This window comes from Bombus vosnesenskii, unplaced genomic scaffold, assembly GCF_011952255.1.
Source record: "Bombus vosnesenskii isolate JDL3184/JDL3185 unplaced genomic scaffold, Bvos_JDL3184-5_v1.1 scf7180000013340, whole genome shotgun sequence".
Lineage (NCBI taxonomy): Eukaryota > Metazoa > Arthropoda > Insecta > Hymenoptera > Apidae > Bombus > Bombus vosnesenskii.
This window is the reverse complement of record NW_022882977.1, coordinates 684,599-701,495: the sequence shown is the minus strand read 5'-3', so window position 1 is coordinate 701,495 and position 16,897 is coordinate 684,599. Positions and strand designations below refer to the sequence as shown.

The window sequence follows — 16,897 nt, the reverse complement described above, 5'->3', positions numbered from 1 at the left end:
AACGCTCAACACCATAGCCTAAGTCGGTATGCGGCAAAGCTTTTACGCAACTTGCATAACAGTATGCTTTTTCCTTTTTTTTTTTTCTACGATCACGCGTGTCCTTTCAATTCCTAACGAGTGTCTGCTCGGTATAGAGACACACATTGGCATTCGCATGGAAATTTCGACAATTTTCAAACTCGTTCCACGGCGAAAGAATCCAGCAAATTCGAAGTTTCTAGGCTCTCGTAGCTGGCTGCTGGGCTAATCTGTCGAGAATTTGTCAAGAACCAAGCGCGTCGAATTATCTTATTTCTAGCGGTACACGAGCCTGCACTCTCACGTGCAATCGCGCAATTGCTCCGCGTAACGAGTTGTGTCCCGACGTTAGAACGTAATAACGATAGAAGTATAGCTCGGCCGGAAATGCAACGACTTGTTCATCCAATCTACTCGTCTTTATTACGCTTCGTTATGCCTTTCGATAGATTTGAAAAATATCCTTCTTCCATACAATTAAAAATACCTGGAACAGCGTCGACGCGCCGAACAATAAACGCGACAAGAATCAAAGACTCTTCGGTCACCGAAAATAGCTGCTAAACGGGGAAGAGGATGCATACAGCGACTATTGTGATCTTTCGATCGGAGTTTCCGTGTAAACGAGGCGCGCAAATGTTACTCGGATCGACACGGACTTATGTTGCGCGCTCCAAGTTGGTCCTCTTCGAGCGCTAACGGTGCACCAGCTGCGGGATGTGCCGGTCAAGCATCTCTCTTCCTCTGTATAAACCAAGTTTCTACACGGAGTTTAACGCACAGAGAACCGTTCGATTTTCGTTCCGTTCCGACGACTACTACCGATATAGATACACGTACGTGTGTATACGTAAGAGGCTTCGATTCGCCAACATGCGGAAAGCCCGTCCGATTTCCACGTTCCATCGACGACGCTTACTTTCGACGTTAAGCGGTTTTTACTTCGCAACGAATTCGACAAAGGACACTTTCTTTCGACACATTTGCCAACGATCGTACGATACCAGGCTAGTCACATCGTATAGCGTTACGTAGTAGCTACGGGTTTTACAGTTTGCTTAAAAGTAATTGCCCGCATACACGTTCAGACGCAGCGAATGCTTTGTCAGAGTGGAGACCACTGGCACCGAAAGCGCATTCCTTGCACTCGCCAACCATGTTTCCGTGTACCGAGCTAATCGAGCTTTTCATTCATTTACACGCAAGTCACGATTTTCAAGCGTGTCCAGTGCAGCGGATCTTAATTCTTCGATTAATAATACCGTGTGATCGAGCCGCGACGCACCCTCGATCAATACGATTCTCACCGATAAGACAGAGCAGACGGGGATCGCGTGGAATTGCCGCGGCGTAACACGGCGAAACGTCAGCGTGGAATCTTATTGATCGAGAATTCGTCGCGTCCAGTTTCTACGATTGCTGGGTTAACCCTTGCGACGACGGCCTCCTTACTAATTCGTCCATTACGTTTGAATATGTTGGAGTGGCTGGCCGGCGGAGCTGCACTGCACCGAGCACGAATTTCAAGATCCGTCGTGTTCCAGCGAAACGACACGAAGCAGGTGTTATCTCCGGGGAAGAAAGGTAACGCGGATTTTAATTACTTCATCGAGACGTAAAAAGCGTGGACGAAGGAAGAGGAAGGAGAGACAGGGAGAACCAGACGTTTACGATTGGTGGGAAACGCGAAGGAGGAAACGATAGCGGGGAAAAAGGAAGATAAACTAGACGGGAAAGCAAGGTAGGATGAAGCCGGTTTACAAGGGAACGAGTATCGAGGGACGGAGAGAATCGTTCGCCGTTACGCTTTCAATAAATAAACGGTGGCGCATGTATTTCGTATCGCCGTCGTGCGAGGGTTAAGGACTCGTTAACGTTTCTTTTCGTCGCTTTCGATCGTTTAACACTAGAACTACCGATAGTTAACACGAAGTTATTTCTACCAAAGTCAAAATGACTGGTCTTTTAAAAAAAATACGTAGTAATAGAATATTTGTATATTTATCGATTTATTACTTTCTTACGGGAGCAATTCCATGTTCCACGCATGACCATGATCTCCAAACGAGGGTCGACACATTTATAAAATTGTGGAACCAGTCAGTTTTACTGGTGTGGTGTTTCTAGTGTTAACATCCAGCGATCTAGCGATCGATCCGAAATCTTCCTGATAACTGATATCGTCGTATCGAATGATACGCGGTAAAAATTTGAAAAACGCGTGGCAAGCTGTACGAAACGAGGAAACTGGTTAATTGGGGTTCGATAAACAGATTGTAGGACCCTTTTACACTTTGACAAGTACCAGTCATTTTGACTATTGGTATTGGTATAATTAGTCTTGGTACAAAATTATTTTCAGTTTGAATACATAAAGAACTAAATAAAATTCATTATATTATTCTTTTAGTTATCGTTGCGAAAGTCGTTACAGCATTGAGGAAAAAAAATATAACACGAAGTAAGAATTTAAAAATAAAATTGTAAAACCAGTCATTTTGACTGCTATTGGTATAATTAGCCTTGATACAAAATTATTTTCAATTTGAATACATAAAGAACTAAATAAAATTCATTATATTATTCTTTTAGTTATCGTTGCGAAAGTCACTACAGCATTGAGGAAAAAAAAATATAACACGAAGAATTTAAAATTAAAATTGTAAAACCAGTCATTTTGACTGCTATTGGTATAATTAGCCTTGATACAAAATTATTTTCAATTTGAATACATAAAGAACTAAATAAAATTCATTATATTATTCTTTTAGTTATCGTTGCGAAAGTCGTTACAGCATTGAGGAAAAAAAATATAACGCGAAGTAAGAATTTAAAAATAAAATTGTAAAACCAGTCATTTTGACTGCTATTGGTATAATTAGCCTTGATACAAAATTATTTTCAGTTTGAATACATAAAGAACTAAATAAAATTCATTATATTATTCTTTTAGTTATCGTTGCAATTACATTATTGGGGGAAAAAATATAACACGAAGTAAGAATTAAAAAATAAAATTGTAAAACCAGTCAATTTGACTGGTACGGTAGTTCTAGTGTTAATCGTCCAGCTGTGATGTACTCACCGGAATGATAGCGGCTCTCATTGCGCGTGAGTCTGCGATTGCCGCGTCTCGCAGCCGCTGAGTTCGAATTCCCGGTGTTTCCGGTGGAGCCGCCAGATCCCGGGGGACTGGCGATCCCGCCAGGTACTAGCCGGCCTCCTGCATGCAACACAACAACAACAACGCCACATAGACATAGAAAGGAGATCTACCAGGAGTGGCAGGGATCGCTAAATTTCTATCGTGTGTCTTCTACCACCGTACCCAGACGAACCACATTTCACCAACGTTCTTTCGTTTTGCAGGGCAGGCGTCTCGAGTACAGGGCTGTACTTGGACAGGACGAAACGAATGGACCTTTGCGCGCGCTACGATCGCCTCAAGTGTGGCATTTAAATTCCATTGGAATTTATTGGGTTGGCAACTAAGTGATTGCGGATTTTTTCATTAGGTAGTATCGACAAAATCCGCAATCACTTAGTTGCCAACCGAATATCATCGCCTGCTGTTCAACTTGACCGACGGTGGAGCACGACGAAACTGGGCAAAGAAAGGGCGGCATACGAACAAATTCGATCCATTCGTCTCGACGTTATTATTCCATGGTGGGTTTCTCTTCTAAATTGGGTGTGATCTGAACGAAGAAACTGGAAAGGGGTTGAAGAGAGTCGTTTGTTCGGGCAGGTTCTAAACGGCGCCGTCGATGATCGGTCGTTCCACCTTCGCAAGCTGCCACGACGACGATTTCACTTTTATCGATTGTTCGCAGCTGTGCAGTGGCGCAGGGAAGTCGGAAGAGGAGGTGGGCTGTGACGCGATTCGATCTCGCCGGCGGGACCACTTCCACGTAACTTGAATTCCAGTTGGCAGCTTTTAAAGACGCTTGGAATGCAACGCGACGACTAAGCACCAGACCAACGTGTTTCGCGATTTTACTATCGGCGAATATGCGGATAAATCATACCAGTCTCGTCTCGCTCGACTCGTAGATAGAAATCTTTCAACGTTTGCGAAACGATCCGAAAGGTCTGCGTGCAATTTCACATATTAACAGCTACGATAGCGCTAAATTTTCAACCGACTCTACCATAAATCGATAAAGTAGAGCTTCATACCAGATTCACCATTTTCTTTAAATCGTCTCTTTCCTTCGACCAAAGGCATTAAACAAGGATATTGTACGACTGCTGTGTTTTCTCTCTTCGTTGTTTCTTCTTTATCTTTATCTGCCGCGGAACACGAGTTGCTGTTATTACAAATTGTACAGTTTCTAAGGACATTGCTCTGTTCAGGGAAATTAAACAACTCTAAAACGATCGATCATTTTACAACGTCGTTCGGTTAAGTAACAGTCTCTAGAAATTTGGTTTCGTCTGTTTCGTAGGAACAGCGTGTCGGTAACGATTCGATCGAGTTGGTCGTAGCAACTCGCAGTCGCATACGACTTAACGGTCTTAGCAACTTTTCTTCATTATCGATACCGGCGTGTAGAAACTGCTGAACGCGTGTAACAGTGCATTTTAAAGACTGGCTATTAGTTTGAAAAAGAAAAGCAATCGGAAAAAATAATAAAAAAAAAAAAAGAAAAGATAGAAGGGAGGGAAAAATAGAAGAAAAAAGTAGTAGAAGAGCGTCTCGTAAGCCATCTTTGGAACGTTATCACGAATTTCCGGGATTATCATCCGTTTGAATAAGCAAGTATGCGGAAACACGGTTTCGCGATTGTTTACACACAAATTGTCAATGCTCGAGCGAGTCGACTAATAGCCGATACGGAAAAATCGAGATGTTGCGGGCAGATTCGCGAGTGTGTCGAAGCAAGTCGCAAGAATGCCAACGGATGGCTGGCTGCGATCTCGAGTCACCCGAAGGTGGAACAACCGGTCTCGGCTAAGTCGAATTACAAAGGTATCTAAGGTGTAAAAGCATCTCTGCGCGAATCGGTACGTACGAGGGATTACAAGCAAGCGAGCTACATCAAAGAAAGAACGTGATAACCTCTTCAAGTTCTATGCACCTTTAAATCGTTCCACTGTTCTCCCCTTTTTCTCTTTCTTTGTTAAATCCTACGATCCATCGACATTATCTGTCCGTTAGGGTCTGGAAAATAGCAATGGATCGGATAGCAGATGGTAAAATAAGAAACTTTTGCGTGCTTTAAATTTCTAACAATTGAATTAACGTACTTTGGTCGGTCGTTGTGGCAATATTTAACGTTATCTAAATTACATACTTTCAGAGAAGATGAACATGAAGAGGTTGAACCACGTGTATGCCTGTGATCACTACTGATGAGAATGATGATTTACGGATTACTAAGATTAATTACGGATGAATCGTGACACGTGAAATGATGATGGCTCGAGCGATGATTCGATCCGGCGATCCTCTGCGACTCATCTGAACAGATGCCGCGTAGGAACGAGATCGAAATCATCGGCAAAAAAAGAAAAAAAAAAAGAGAAAAAGCAAACGTGATCGATTAGATGAGATCAAAGTAACACGGAATGGGCTAAACGTATTCTCCGTTCGATCGATAAAGCACAATTAGACTGTTACTGTACATCATATCTACGTGCGTGGATAAAGATCTAAATCGTGCACACTTACGACAGACCATCAGCGATCGTGTTGCGGAACAACACGAATTCGCTGAAAATAATCTATGTTATCTACACGCGTCGTTGCACGATACTAAACTCGCTAATTCGTTAACATTGGGAAATTTCATATGTACAATACGATCGACTTTACGATATCTTACGATCTGACTTCCAGTTAAATCGACAAATACGTACTTTGTAACGACGTTTCATTAATCGGCTTGTTTGCACGCGTTCGCGTTACAAATCGACCGAGAACCAAGGGCCTAACGATTAATTCGATCGCGTTCGCGACAACGTGATTTTTTCTACGGTTAGCAATGGCACGGTGCAGAGAGATCGGATTCACGGGAAAAGCCAACGAGTGGTGGAAGCGCAGCCAGTGCCGTGAAGTGCGAAGCCCGAGGGGCTCGTCGCTTAATTAAGACGAGCACCAACGGCATCGCAATTATCCAACGAGTGCTCGACAGCCTGTCAGCTATTCAGCGATCCCTTTCTGATGCTTGCGTTCCTCGTAAATTTTTTTCCGCGTATAAAGACAACTCTTTGGAGGATATCGCGATTCTTGTACCTTCGCGAACTCTATTCTCCTCTCTTCTTTACGGCCCGACAATGCCGCTTTACCAAGCCCTCTGGAAATTTCTATCAAAGACTTTGCTTTACGTTATCTAGCGAACAACGTGGCGTTATATAAAGAAAAAAACGTAAATAAATAAATAAAGGCACACACAAACAAACACAGACGTGGTTGACGCGCACTTTTACACGTTCGATTAACTTCTTAAAAACAGATCGATAACGTTTTAATTGGAAGTCAGATTTCAGTCTTCTTAGCTTTTACCTTGCTCCTTCGTATAACGAACCGCATAGCGGTTAAATCAGACAAAGGGCCAGATAATCGGACGAAACGAAACACAAGTAGCTAGGAAGGAATTAAGAGAACTATTTAATTAATTAGGTCGGTATCGCTAAGTAAAGACAGACGAGGAAACGAAAAATCGGTGAGGAGAGAAAACTACACGAACAGTCGAAAATGCACACTGATTCGGTGAACGTAACAACATCGGATAACTAATGAAAATAATGTTTCCTACCGAAACGACAATCCACACATCACTAACAATGTGGTATCTCTAATGACTAAATGCTGCTCCGCTTAGTAGGTAAGTAGATTCCGCACGAGCCGCTGAGCTAAACTCTAATTCTCTAGGCGTGATACGAGATAAAGAAAATATATATATATATATGTATGTATGTATATAGGTAAATCTATCGTATATGGTATGTATATGTATATACGTTAAATCGTGCAATAGTTGGCGCTACCTGAATGATAGCGCTTCTCGTTGTGCGTGACACGGCGTTGCGTGCGACGTGCACGTGGCTGTGGTCGGCCACCGACGCCGACGCTGACGCCGACGCCGACGCACCCACCGACACCAATACCACCACCACCACCACCACCACCGCCGCTTCCATAACCCGTTCTCTCGACCCCTGCGATACCGAGGACGCCGACACCTCCTCCATCCTTTCCAGCCCCTGTGTGCCACACACACACGTGCATATGCAAAAGCCACCCTCCAGACTCTTCTCTTGTTTTCTCGTTCCGATTCTCAAAGCAGGGGAAACTCGCAGGCTAGTTTTTCACTGCCTCTCTTCTCTCCTACCCCTTTTTCCATCTTTACCATCTTCGCCACCGTTACCATCGGTTAGACGCGAACGCCTACGCTGTGTATAACACGTTCGAGCGGATTTCAACGATTGACAAATAATGGGCCGGCCGACACAAATGTCCACTTTTCTAGAATCCCGTCGCCGTTTGAACGCGTTCCGAGTTTTACGGTTACGGTCACGGTTTCTTCGATTACGATATTCGAGAATATGAGAGTGGAGGGAACGCTTGCGCGTACGGTCACGCTCCATGGAATTTAATAAGATTCGAGCGAACCGTGACAATATCGTAACCAGCGGTGTAAATCCAGCTCGGGTCGTTCGCTGCCGTGTACCATATTTTTCTCTCTAATGGAATCACGCCCATCGATAACCATCGCTGTAAACCAAGGAATCTCCATCCTTCCTTTTTTCCAATTGTCGCGTATTACGACACCGCGGTCCTGCAGCTTCCAAAAGAGTACGCTCGAGCATAGTTCTGCAAACGCGTTGAATATCGAAAACGAGATGCGGCGACATCTACGAACCTGCGACCCGCCGCGCTACATCGTCGCAAGTTATTCGAAAAAGGTAGAACGAGATGTCGCTGTAACCGATGAAGCAGCGAATACAATGGCGTGACAGGATAATCATTGGTTATACGTAATATATAGGTATTGTACGTCCTCAGGCAGAAGCTACCTTTTGTTCGCAGTTGCTAGGATAGTCGTGAATCAAAAGCGACGATAGATCGTTGAATGGGAGGACGAATTGCAACTTGGAAATATTAGGTTGTCCGAAACGTTTCTTCCGTTTTATAAGGAAATAATAGACGCATGATGTTTTCTTGTTGTATATTAGTTTATTGAATTATGCACGAACATAGTAATAGAAATAGAACGAAATGGATCATATCTCAATAAATAAAATAATATAAAAATAAATATTCGATAAAATAATATAAAACAGAAATTGTTGTCCATCTATTATCACCTTATGAAAAGAAAGAAACTTTTCGGACAACCCAATACCTGTTTGCAGACACCTAAGTTCCACGAGTTTTACCACTTATCGAAGTTTCCAACGATCAACCACCTTTATTTCCAAAATTGCTCAACTTCTCGATTTAACTAATATTCAAATATCAAATATCGAACTTTATATAAATCCGTGATATTCGAAGGATTGGTACGCGCGAACCTTCCAATCTCCTCTCTATTTTTCCATTTGAAATAACGCAAGGGAAGAAAGACGCGTGACGAAGCGAGTTAAGAAGAAGGCTCGTGCGAAACATCTGCGTTAGACACATATTTTATGTACTTAGAGACAACGCGGAATTCCTCGTGCCGATTCTTCCGTATAAAACCATAAGTTATTTCAGCTGATCGCCTGTTACTTGCGATTTCGTGTTTCCCTACCGGTATCGAAATTCCCGTGAAGATCTTGTCGATTATCAGCGATTGCTTGCACATCGAGACGTTAACTCACTAAGCGAACTGCTTTCTCTCGCTGCGAACAATTTGTTGGATCTGAACGCGACCAGGCAACTCGCTTCGTCGTGTTCGCCACTGGTACAATGAAAGAGGTTCGCGATAAATGGAATGGATTATAGGCAGCGGTGTGCATCGTGGAGATCGTAATCGAGTTAAAAAACGAAGAAAAAGCGAGAGAGAGAGAGAGAAAAAGAAACGGCGCCGCTGGCAGACACCTAACGAGTTTCCGCGTGCAGGAAAACGGTTGGGAAATCACGAATCAAACGTGACTCGAAGCAGCGAGAAAATTGTCTTTGCTTGGAAGCCTCGTGCGCGACAATAGCACAAGTACCTACGTCGCGTATAACGAGCGGATAACGCGGAAGTGGCTCTTCCGTATGCAAGTACAGTTAAACAGTATGTACATTGCGGCCGATCGCAGCGGACCGACCGATCGCAGCTGCAGCCACGAGCCATTGCCGAAGGCGCGGCCGAGCTCGTGATCGTGGCCAAGCTTTAACCGGTCCACACGTTGCGATCTCGCTGCTACACCTCAACTGGTCGCTCTTTATTTCGCAATTAAAAAGATGAAAAAGGCGTTATCGATAAGCTTGAAATCGAACTCGTCCGAACATCAAACTCACGTATCCCTTCAACGTGTCATTCCAACCAACTTAATTCCACGGTAATTGTAAACGAGTTTGTTGCCGCGTTACAAGGTCACGCGTTCGATTTTGCAACAGGCAATTCCACTTAGCTGTTCGTTCGGATGGAAACGAACGAGGCCCCGGTTGGGTCAGGGCGATTCTCCTATTCGAGAAAACCAGACAAAGTGGAAAGAATGCCGTGGCAAACGCGTTCTTCCATTGCGAAACGCAGATGGCATTGCCGGAAAAACGATACGCTGGTTTAAATCGGTGGAAATATCTTTGACATGGGAGTAGAACCAGCACCGGAGACCCTGAGCGCGCGATAAGGGGATTGCGTAAGAGAGGAAAACCGGTAGAAGACGACGAATGGAAAACGGTGGCCGGGGCGAAGAACACGCGGCCCTGTCCGCTTCGTTCCTTCTTTTATTCCCATTGCGATTGCGTGTGCCGGCATTGTGCGCAAAGCAATGCTCGTGTCTCTTGAGAATCGGAACGTGATTAATATTACGAACGACTAGAGAGAGAATGAGAGACTGGTTGCGTATGGATGTGACGCAATAGGCGCGCGCGAGATTATCGCGCGAGCTGACGCGGACCACGAGGACGAGAAGCTTTCGAACGATGCCGCCGCGATCCAACGAATCGGAATGTAACAACTGGTACGTAAGAAGTTTCCAGTTAATGCATATTATATTTCGACGAGTCTGAACGTGTAACTCGAGAGAAAACAAGCAATTGGTCGCAACTGCTTTCTTTTCGGGCATTCTTTCTTATCGGATTGTTAACGATCCTTTCGAAACGTTGAAACAGAGACCCCTCGCGTGTCGCTTAGCGTCTACTCGAGCAACGTAAAACGTGTTGCAAGTAGCGCCGACATGACGCAGCGAGAAAGCGAGATAGAGTGAAGCGGCTGTCGCTGACTCGCATTCGCGTCTTTTAAACGAGTCGATAAACGCACCAGCAGACGATAAATCACTGGTCGTTGTCCATGGTAAAAATAAAATGTCGGAGAACTCGGGCTAGGGAACAGCGCGTAAATCCGTACACGGAAGTGACGTAGAAAAGAGCCGCGCGGCTGCGATTCCGTCGCGAGCTTCTCGTCCACGCGCGATGTTCGCTAAGGATGAAACCACGATGACCATGACTTGTTCGCTATGATTTTTTCCGACCAGATGAAACGTTCGACTCACCCAACTGCTTCGACGCATACTGCTGCAGTAGACGCGTCCGTTTCTTTTCGTATCCCTTTTGTGTAATGTCCCCTGAAACAAGAAATCGCAACGATCAGTACGAGTTTGTTTACGAGCGATCTCCGCTGATATCGCCGCCTTACGCAAGCAGAACTTCGAACAGCGATTAACACTTTGACTGCCGCGCCGTAATCACATGTTCCGCTGTGGACGCCACGGGACTATTTTTATTATTCAAAGCATATAATGGCAAAATAATAATAAACTGATGACGTAAGACAACATTCTTCCCCAATGCACCGTTTATCTTATTGGTGGTCACGGGTGACCACCGTGGCGCCTTGGTAACAGAAGACAGCGACATATTATAACGAGGCTTCGTTTATTTCAACAAACCATTCGCATTCGTTGTTTCGTCGTAAGAAAAACGTCCAGAATATATTGTTGGAACATGTAGAAGATATTAGTAAACAGTATTTGCTCATTCTACATATAATATAATATAAAGGTATGTTCACACTTCTAACTTCAATTATATGATTATAAAGCAGCATTTACAATTATTTTCTAAGGTATGTTTATAATAATATTCGTAGATTACCCCTCAATGATATGGATGCAAACACAATGCACCGTTAGATGCAAGATTTGTTCTCATTTTTTTTTTTTATTGATGTTCGAATAAAAATGTTTAATCGTTCAATGGGGCACTTTTTATTACAAAGTATCTTCTATTTATCGGTTATATTCAAAATGCCCTAACTGTTAATTTTCATACAATTTTTACAATTGTAAGAAGTTGAAGCGCTCTGATCACTAGTGACCACCGTAGCGTCACAGGAGAAACCATGGCCGGTCATATATGACCAACGTGGCAGTCAAAGCATTAAAACGTTACCGACCGCTAGCGATTCAACAGCATACGCACTTCCGACCGGCATCTCAAGCGCAGATTCTTCCTGGCGCCGACTCTGTTTCGGTTTAGACTCTCCAATACCATTCTTTTTGGTCATCGCGAACGGTACGTTTTTCAAATTGATATAAAACTGTGGGAGCTTACAAAGCAACGCAACTGACGCAACTGAATAAGGTACCTTAGAACTAAATAACAAATTACTGCTCAAATAATGAGAAAGATCGTCGGCGAGAAAAAGTAGCTTAATAAGTTATCGGTCGGTAAGCGTTGGTGACAAAAACCGATTAATCGACTATCGGTCGGTAAAGTGTTAATATATTGAGTTGGCAACTAAATGATTGCGGATTTTATCAATAGGTAGCATTGTCAATACTATTACTTAATACAATCACTTAGTTGCCAACCCAAAGCACGGTTAGTGAAATGGAACGAAGTTGGTTCGACGATGCAACGTTCGTACGTTTGATTACCAATCGCACGTACACGAAAATAGGTAAATAAGAGGATGGCAGATTGCGCGTCGAATCAGTCTACCCTCGAACGAATGGCTAAATAAGAGAGATCAATTTCTCAATGCTCGTTGCATCGAGAGACCGAAAAAGGACGTACTATTTCGATAGCTCGTGGCGCGATCTCGTTTCAGGTAATTTCTTCGTGGCACGCAACCCGTGGAATTTCGAGGACGATCGGTGAATGCGTTCGTTCAAGAAACGGTAGAAATTGGCTGGACAATTCGCGGGGACGAGGTGGAAGCATGGAGACACCTGGTTGAAAGCGACCTCGCCAAACGAGACCAACGAAATCTATCGAGAAATGGAATTCCTAAAACGCTTCGAACACGCAAATTTCCCAGACCTGTTCTAGAACCACGTTCGCCGATTCACGTGGTGCTGTTCTATCGGCCAACCGTAGCTTAACGTAATTACGTAACCTATTGTAAATTAATGAACGCTGAGAACTGGCGAACGTAAATCATTTAATTTTGAATTTAATGAAAGATCGTAGGCAATGTAGTTTACTGCGTTAAAACTGTTGATAGGTGAGCAGCGAGCCGCTTGAGCGGCGCTAACGGCGCATTGTTTTCAGCGACGACGATTAATTTTATAAGGAAGAAGCGGTCTGACGAGTTTTTTCGTCCGCGAAATTCTAGAAAGGGTACGCGTTGTAAATTTCTGCGTCGCAACACAGCTTGCCCACGTGTCCCGCACGATGCGAAACGAGTTGGCATGCTAGCGTCACGCATCGTAACTCGAGAAAATGCATAGAATCGATCGGCTAACGGCCGAGACACGATTTTTCCAGCTACGAGCACCGACACGAAACCAAACTAGGTCATGCAATATTATCACTGAATTTATTTCAACGACCCCGAGTCTTTCGACAAACCCGCGCCGTTCCATTTTCTACCTAATTACCTGCGTGTTTATGGGCTCGCCAGCAGCTCGAAAACGCGGGTGCAGCGAACGATCGTTATCGATCCGGGAGAGACTCGATCCGTTTCTCTCGCGAACGTTTCTTCCAATTTTAATCTCGAACGAATCTCGCCTGCACGAAGCGACTCGTTGAAAATTCACGAAAAATCTTCGAACGATAAAGCGAGCTGAGTCCTGTCGCGTCTAACGAAGCAAATCGCACGATTGTTCGCAAGTAATTCGATCGGACGCGTCTTTCGGACATATCGAAATATTCAGTTTCAAATCTGTAATTGGTGTCCAGAGAACAATATCGAGCTACAATGGAAGGAGAAGGAGAAAGTTGGTGGCTTAATGGAAGAGCGATGTTCGTCCGGAATGATAATGGAATGTCTTATTGTATTGTAATGTATATCTTTTCCGGCTATCCAACCGCTAGTTAAAATTATCAGGACGCGGAACGACTGGTCCTTAGGGCAAAGTGCATATTGCGCACGCACCTATAGACGCGAACAGGTCGAAGGGAATTATTGCACGGTCAAGTTATGGTTAGCACGCGGTTCAAGAATTTCTCTGCTGGGGATACATCCGGCAAATCCTGCGCCTATTAAACACGCACGGCCTGCTTACCCCACAGCTAGAACGTTCACATCGATGATTAACCCTTCAGTCACGACACATACATACATCTATTCGTGTTCGTTTTTTTTTCTTCTTTTTTCTACACGTATCTAATTAACTTCCAACGCACCCTCTGCCTGCTAATTGCTTAAATATCACTTTAGCTTGAAGCAAAATCGCTTGCACGAAATACTTGGCCCGGTCGTGTATCACAATTAGAAAACGACGCTTTCTCGATCGATGGGAAGGTAAACGAGAGGAATGGTAAATAAGAAATTTCAGTAGTGCTGACAATGGTAATCCTTCTCGTTGCAGTCAGAATAAATAAGTACGTATATGGGCAAGGGGCAATCAAGAGCCGGCCGGCTATCGCGGTCGAAAGATTTCAAGAAAGAAATGGGAAAGAGGCGCGATTAGTGGAACGTACGTGCACGGATTCGGATCGAGTTTAACCGGTGTAAAAACAGCGGTGAAACCAAACTTGAACGGCGATTCTGTTACGTGATTAACGTCGATCACGCGGAATGCCAGATGAAAATAAGACAAACGCTAATCGCTGGCAGCTATCGCCCTAAAGTTAAAGTTAAAGTCGAAGAAGGAAGAGCTTGTATCGAACCGTAATTTCGCGCGTGTTATTTTCCAAGCCTATATCACGTCGAATAGCCGCGTCGAGATTATGCGGTGTAAGCTTTAAAGCGAATGTCCTAGGAATATCGATGGCGTAGAAGATGGTCGCTAGTGGAGCCTTACTGGGTCTTTTCCTCAAGGACGAGCACTTTCGCACGAGAAAGACTGGCTGGCCGGAAGCTTTTCGAAGCTGAGACTTTCGCCTGAGTGGCCTTCTTCTGAGTCCCGACCTTTGCCTCTTCAGGTATTGCTGCCTATGCATCGCGTGAGAGCTTTTCCTGCGCTCAAGACCAACACGATCGGACTCGTCCTCGGTTTCGCTGTCGGTAGATGAGAGACACCTGTAGTCGGCCCTCGTCCTCTCTTTGCCGATGAGGTTGCTCGAACCTTTCGACAGGAAGCTGAGAAACTGGTTGCTGGCGAAGTAGTTGGAAGTTATGGGTCGCCATGTGGTTCTTCGCGCGAGAACGCCGCTGGTTCGTAGCTCCTCGGAGAACAGTTTGTCTTCGTTGAAATCGCTGATCTTTGGTGCCCGACAAGCCGACGATGAGGAGGATGTTGCTGAAAAGGAACCCAACGAGGACGAGACCAACGAGTTCAAGCCTCCCTCTCGTCTATCGTTAAAGTCCCCTGAAAGCAACAGCTTCAGATCGTCGAACTGATCGTCCGACAGATTCGACGAACAGTCGTCGATTCTTTCGATCACGGGAATTTCGGTCTCAGGGAAGTATCTGATCTCGCGCCACACTCGTCTCTGACGTCTCGAGCGCCGCCTTTCCGGTGGTACGAACCACACGGGGCTGTTCGATCGTACCGGCTGAACTTGCAGCTGAGACTTCTTCGTCCTCTGAGACGTCCGCCTTCCACGTCGTCGAGAACTAGACCGCCTCGAGCTGTTCGTTCGTTTAAAGTAACCCTCGGCGCTCACGCTTGGCGACGGTTTGCTCGTCCTTCGGTTAAAGAAACCATTCCTCGTAGCCCTGAAGTCAGGCGATTATCGAGTTGCCGTCTACTTCGCAACCTTCGACCGATGAAATTGCCGAAAATCGCTTTGCCAGAAATGTGAAAGGTATCTCGCGTGCGTTCGTCATAATTTCCGAGCACAAACGCGACACGGCGAAACTCGAGATACTCGAAGCGGATTACGCGCTAGTCGAAAGCTATGTCTAGTCGTGAAGCTTTGCCGAACGATCAAACGAAAATTTGTAAATACGACTCTCGGTTTACTCGGACATCCGCAACCGGGTCGTCATTTTATAGTTGAACTTTCTACTACTTTCACGTTCCGCAATTTCATCGTCGACGAAGGCCAATTAACAAATACGAGTGATAGTAACCCTGCACGAAAATCGGCCAGCTTGGCGATTCTCAGAGAAAATCCGAACGCCGACGAGACGTCTTTGCCAGCCACGCTTTTCTCCGGAGCGGACACCGTTCTCGCTACGGTGGGTTGAGGCTTCCTCTCCTTCAGCGCGCTATCTAACGAGTGGTGTATCGACGAACTCGAGGACGAAGGGAAGGGCATCGGCACCGCGTCCCTCCATATTCGACCGAGATTGATGCTGACGCTGGGTGGTCCTTCGATCGACGGTTCCTGAACCTGCAGGATATCCTGATGACTATTCTTCTCTTGGATCGTCTCGTTGCAGACTCTGAACGGTTTCGAGGGCAACACGGGCGACGCGTCCAACTCGAGAACCTTCAGGTCCTCGGCCACGTGGTCGGCTTCGTTTTGCTTTTGAACCTTGGAAACGTTGTTTCTTGCTGGAACGTGTTGTTGCTTGTTTTGTTGCGTATCGCGATGCGCCTCGTCCAGTTTCTCGCGTGAAGACGAGCTAACACCCTGTAGCCATTCGTCGTAGCTGATCGATTCGCGAGTCAACGTGTCGTCCTGTAGCTTTCGCGGTTTCTGTTCCTTTATTATGGTCTGCTTCTCGATCGGCTTCAAGTTGGACTCGATGGCAGTCGGCGCGACTGTCGGCTCCAAGTTTTTCTGAAGCTTGTTACGTCGCTTGCCCCGATCCAAATAACTTTTTCTTATCGATATCCTTTTGAAGGACTCGCTGCGTTTGAAGGATGGCTCGTTGCGGTCCTTCTTGCGGCCGACGAGCCTCCTCAGGTTCTCGAAGGACAACGGCCTCATGAGTTCGGCCCTTCGTCCACTCTCCGCTCAAACAGTCGTCTTACGTTTCATCCTCCACTTTCTATTATCCTTTCGCCGTTTCCTCGACGCGTCTGCGAGACTTCTTCTTCGAATACCGCGATCTCATGTGTACAATTGTTCGGAAATTCTCGTTCGTTAGCTATTTAACATGCCTCGTTATCCACCGCGTTGCTTCATACTTTCTCGAATCGCGTCGCCTGCCCTTGGAAAGAAAATCTAACAAAAACGAGACGATCATTCTCCGTTTACGGCCCTACCCTCTCAACGTGGCTGGTCGTTTCCGCTGTTGTTTCTTGGCGAGGTTACGATCTCGTGCTGCGAGTCGAATATCCTTTGGAACGAGTGGCCGAAGGATTCCTCGCCAACAGAAGGCTCGTTTTGGTTGCAGGAGCGAACCACGCGCGTCCTCCTCGAGTCCTTACATCCTTACAGCTAGCCAGGGAGAAAGAGAGGAGAGGGGAGAGAGAGAAAGGGAAAAAGACAGAGGTTGCGAGGCTGCACTGG

At 45.3% G+C, this 16,897-nt stretch overlaps 1 protein-coding gene across 10 annotated transcripts in view; it reads right to left on the bottom strand.

The window, feature by feature from the left end:
- LOC117236238 (disco-interacting protein 2) overlaps positions 1-16,897 on the bottom strand; it is a 41,245-nt gene that overhangs the window by 11,894 nt on the left and 12,454 nt on the right. For 2 of the 10 annotated variants that reach the window (XM_033499006.1, XM_033499007.1), the window contains exons 1-5: positions 15,567-16,646; positions 14,353-15,209; positions 10,654-10,725; positions 7,015-7,230; positions 3,107-3,244 (exon numbers count right to left, since the gene is read on the bottom strand). In XM_033499006.1, coding sequence (XP_033354897.1) covers positions 3,107-3,244; positions 7,015-7,230; positions 10,654-10,725; positions 14,353-15,209; positions 15,567-16,372 — 2,089 coding nt within the window. In that variant the 5' untranslated portion in view covers positions 16,373-16,646. Of the gene's footprint in view, positions 1-3,106; positions 3,245-7,014; positions 7,231-10,653; positions 10,726-14,352; positions 15,210-15,566; positions 16,647-16,897 lie in introns of those variants that run through there. The other 8 variants (XM_033499013.1, XM_033499015.1, XM_033499008.1 and 5 more) reach the window with 7 other exon arrangements.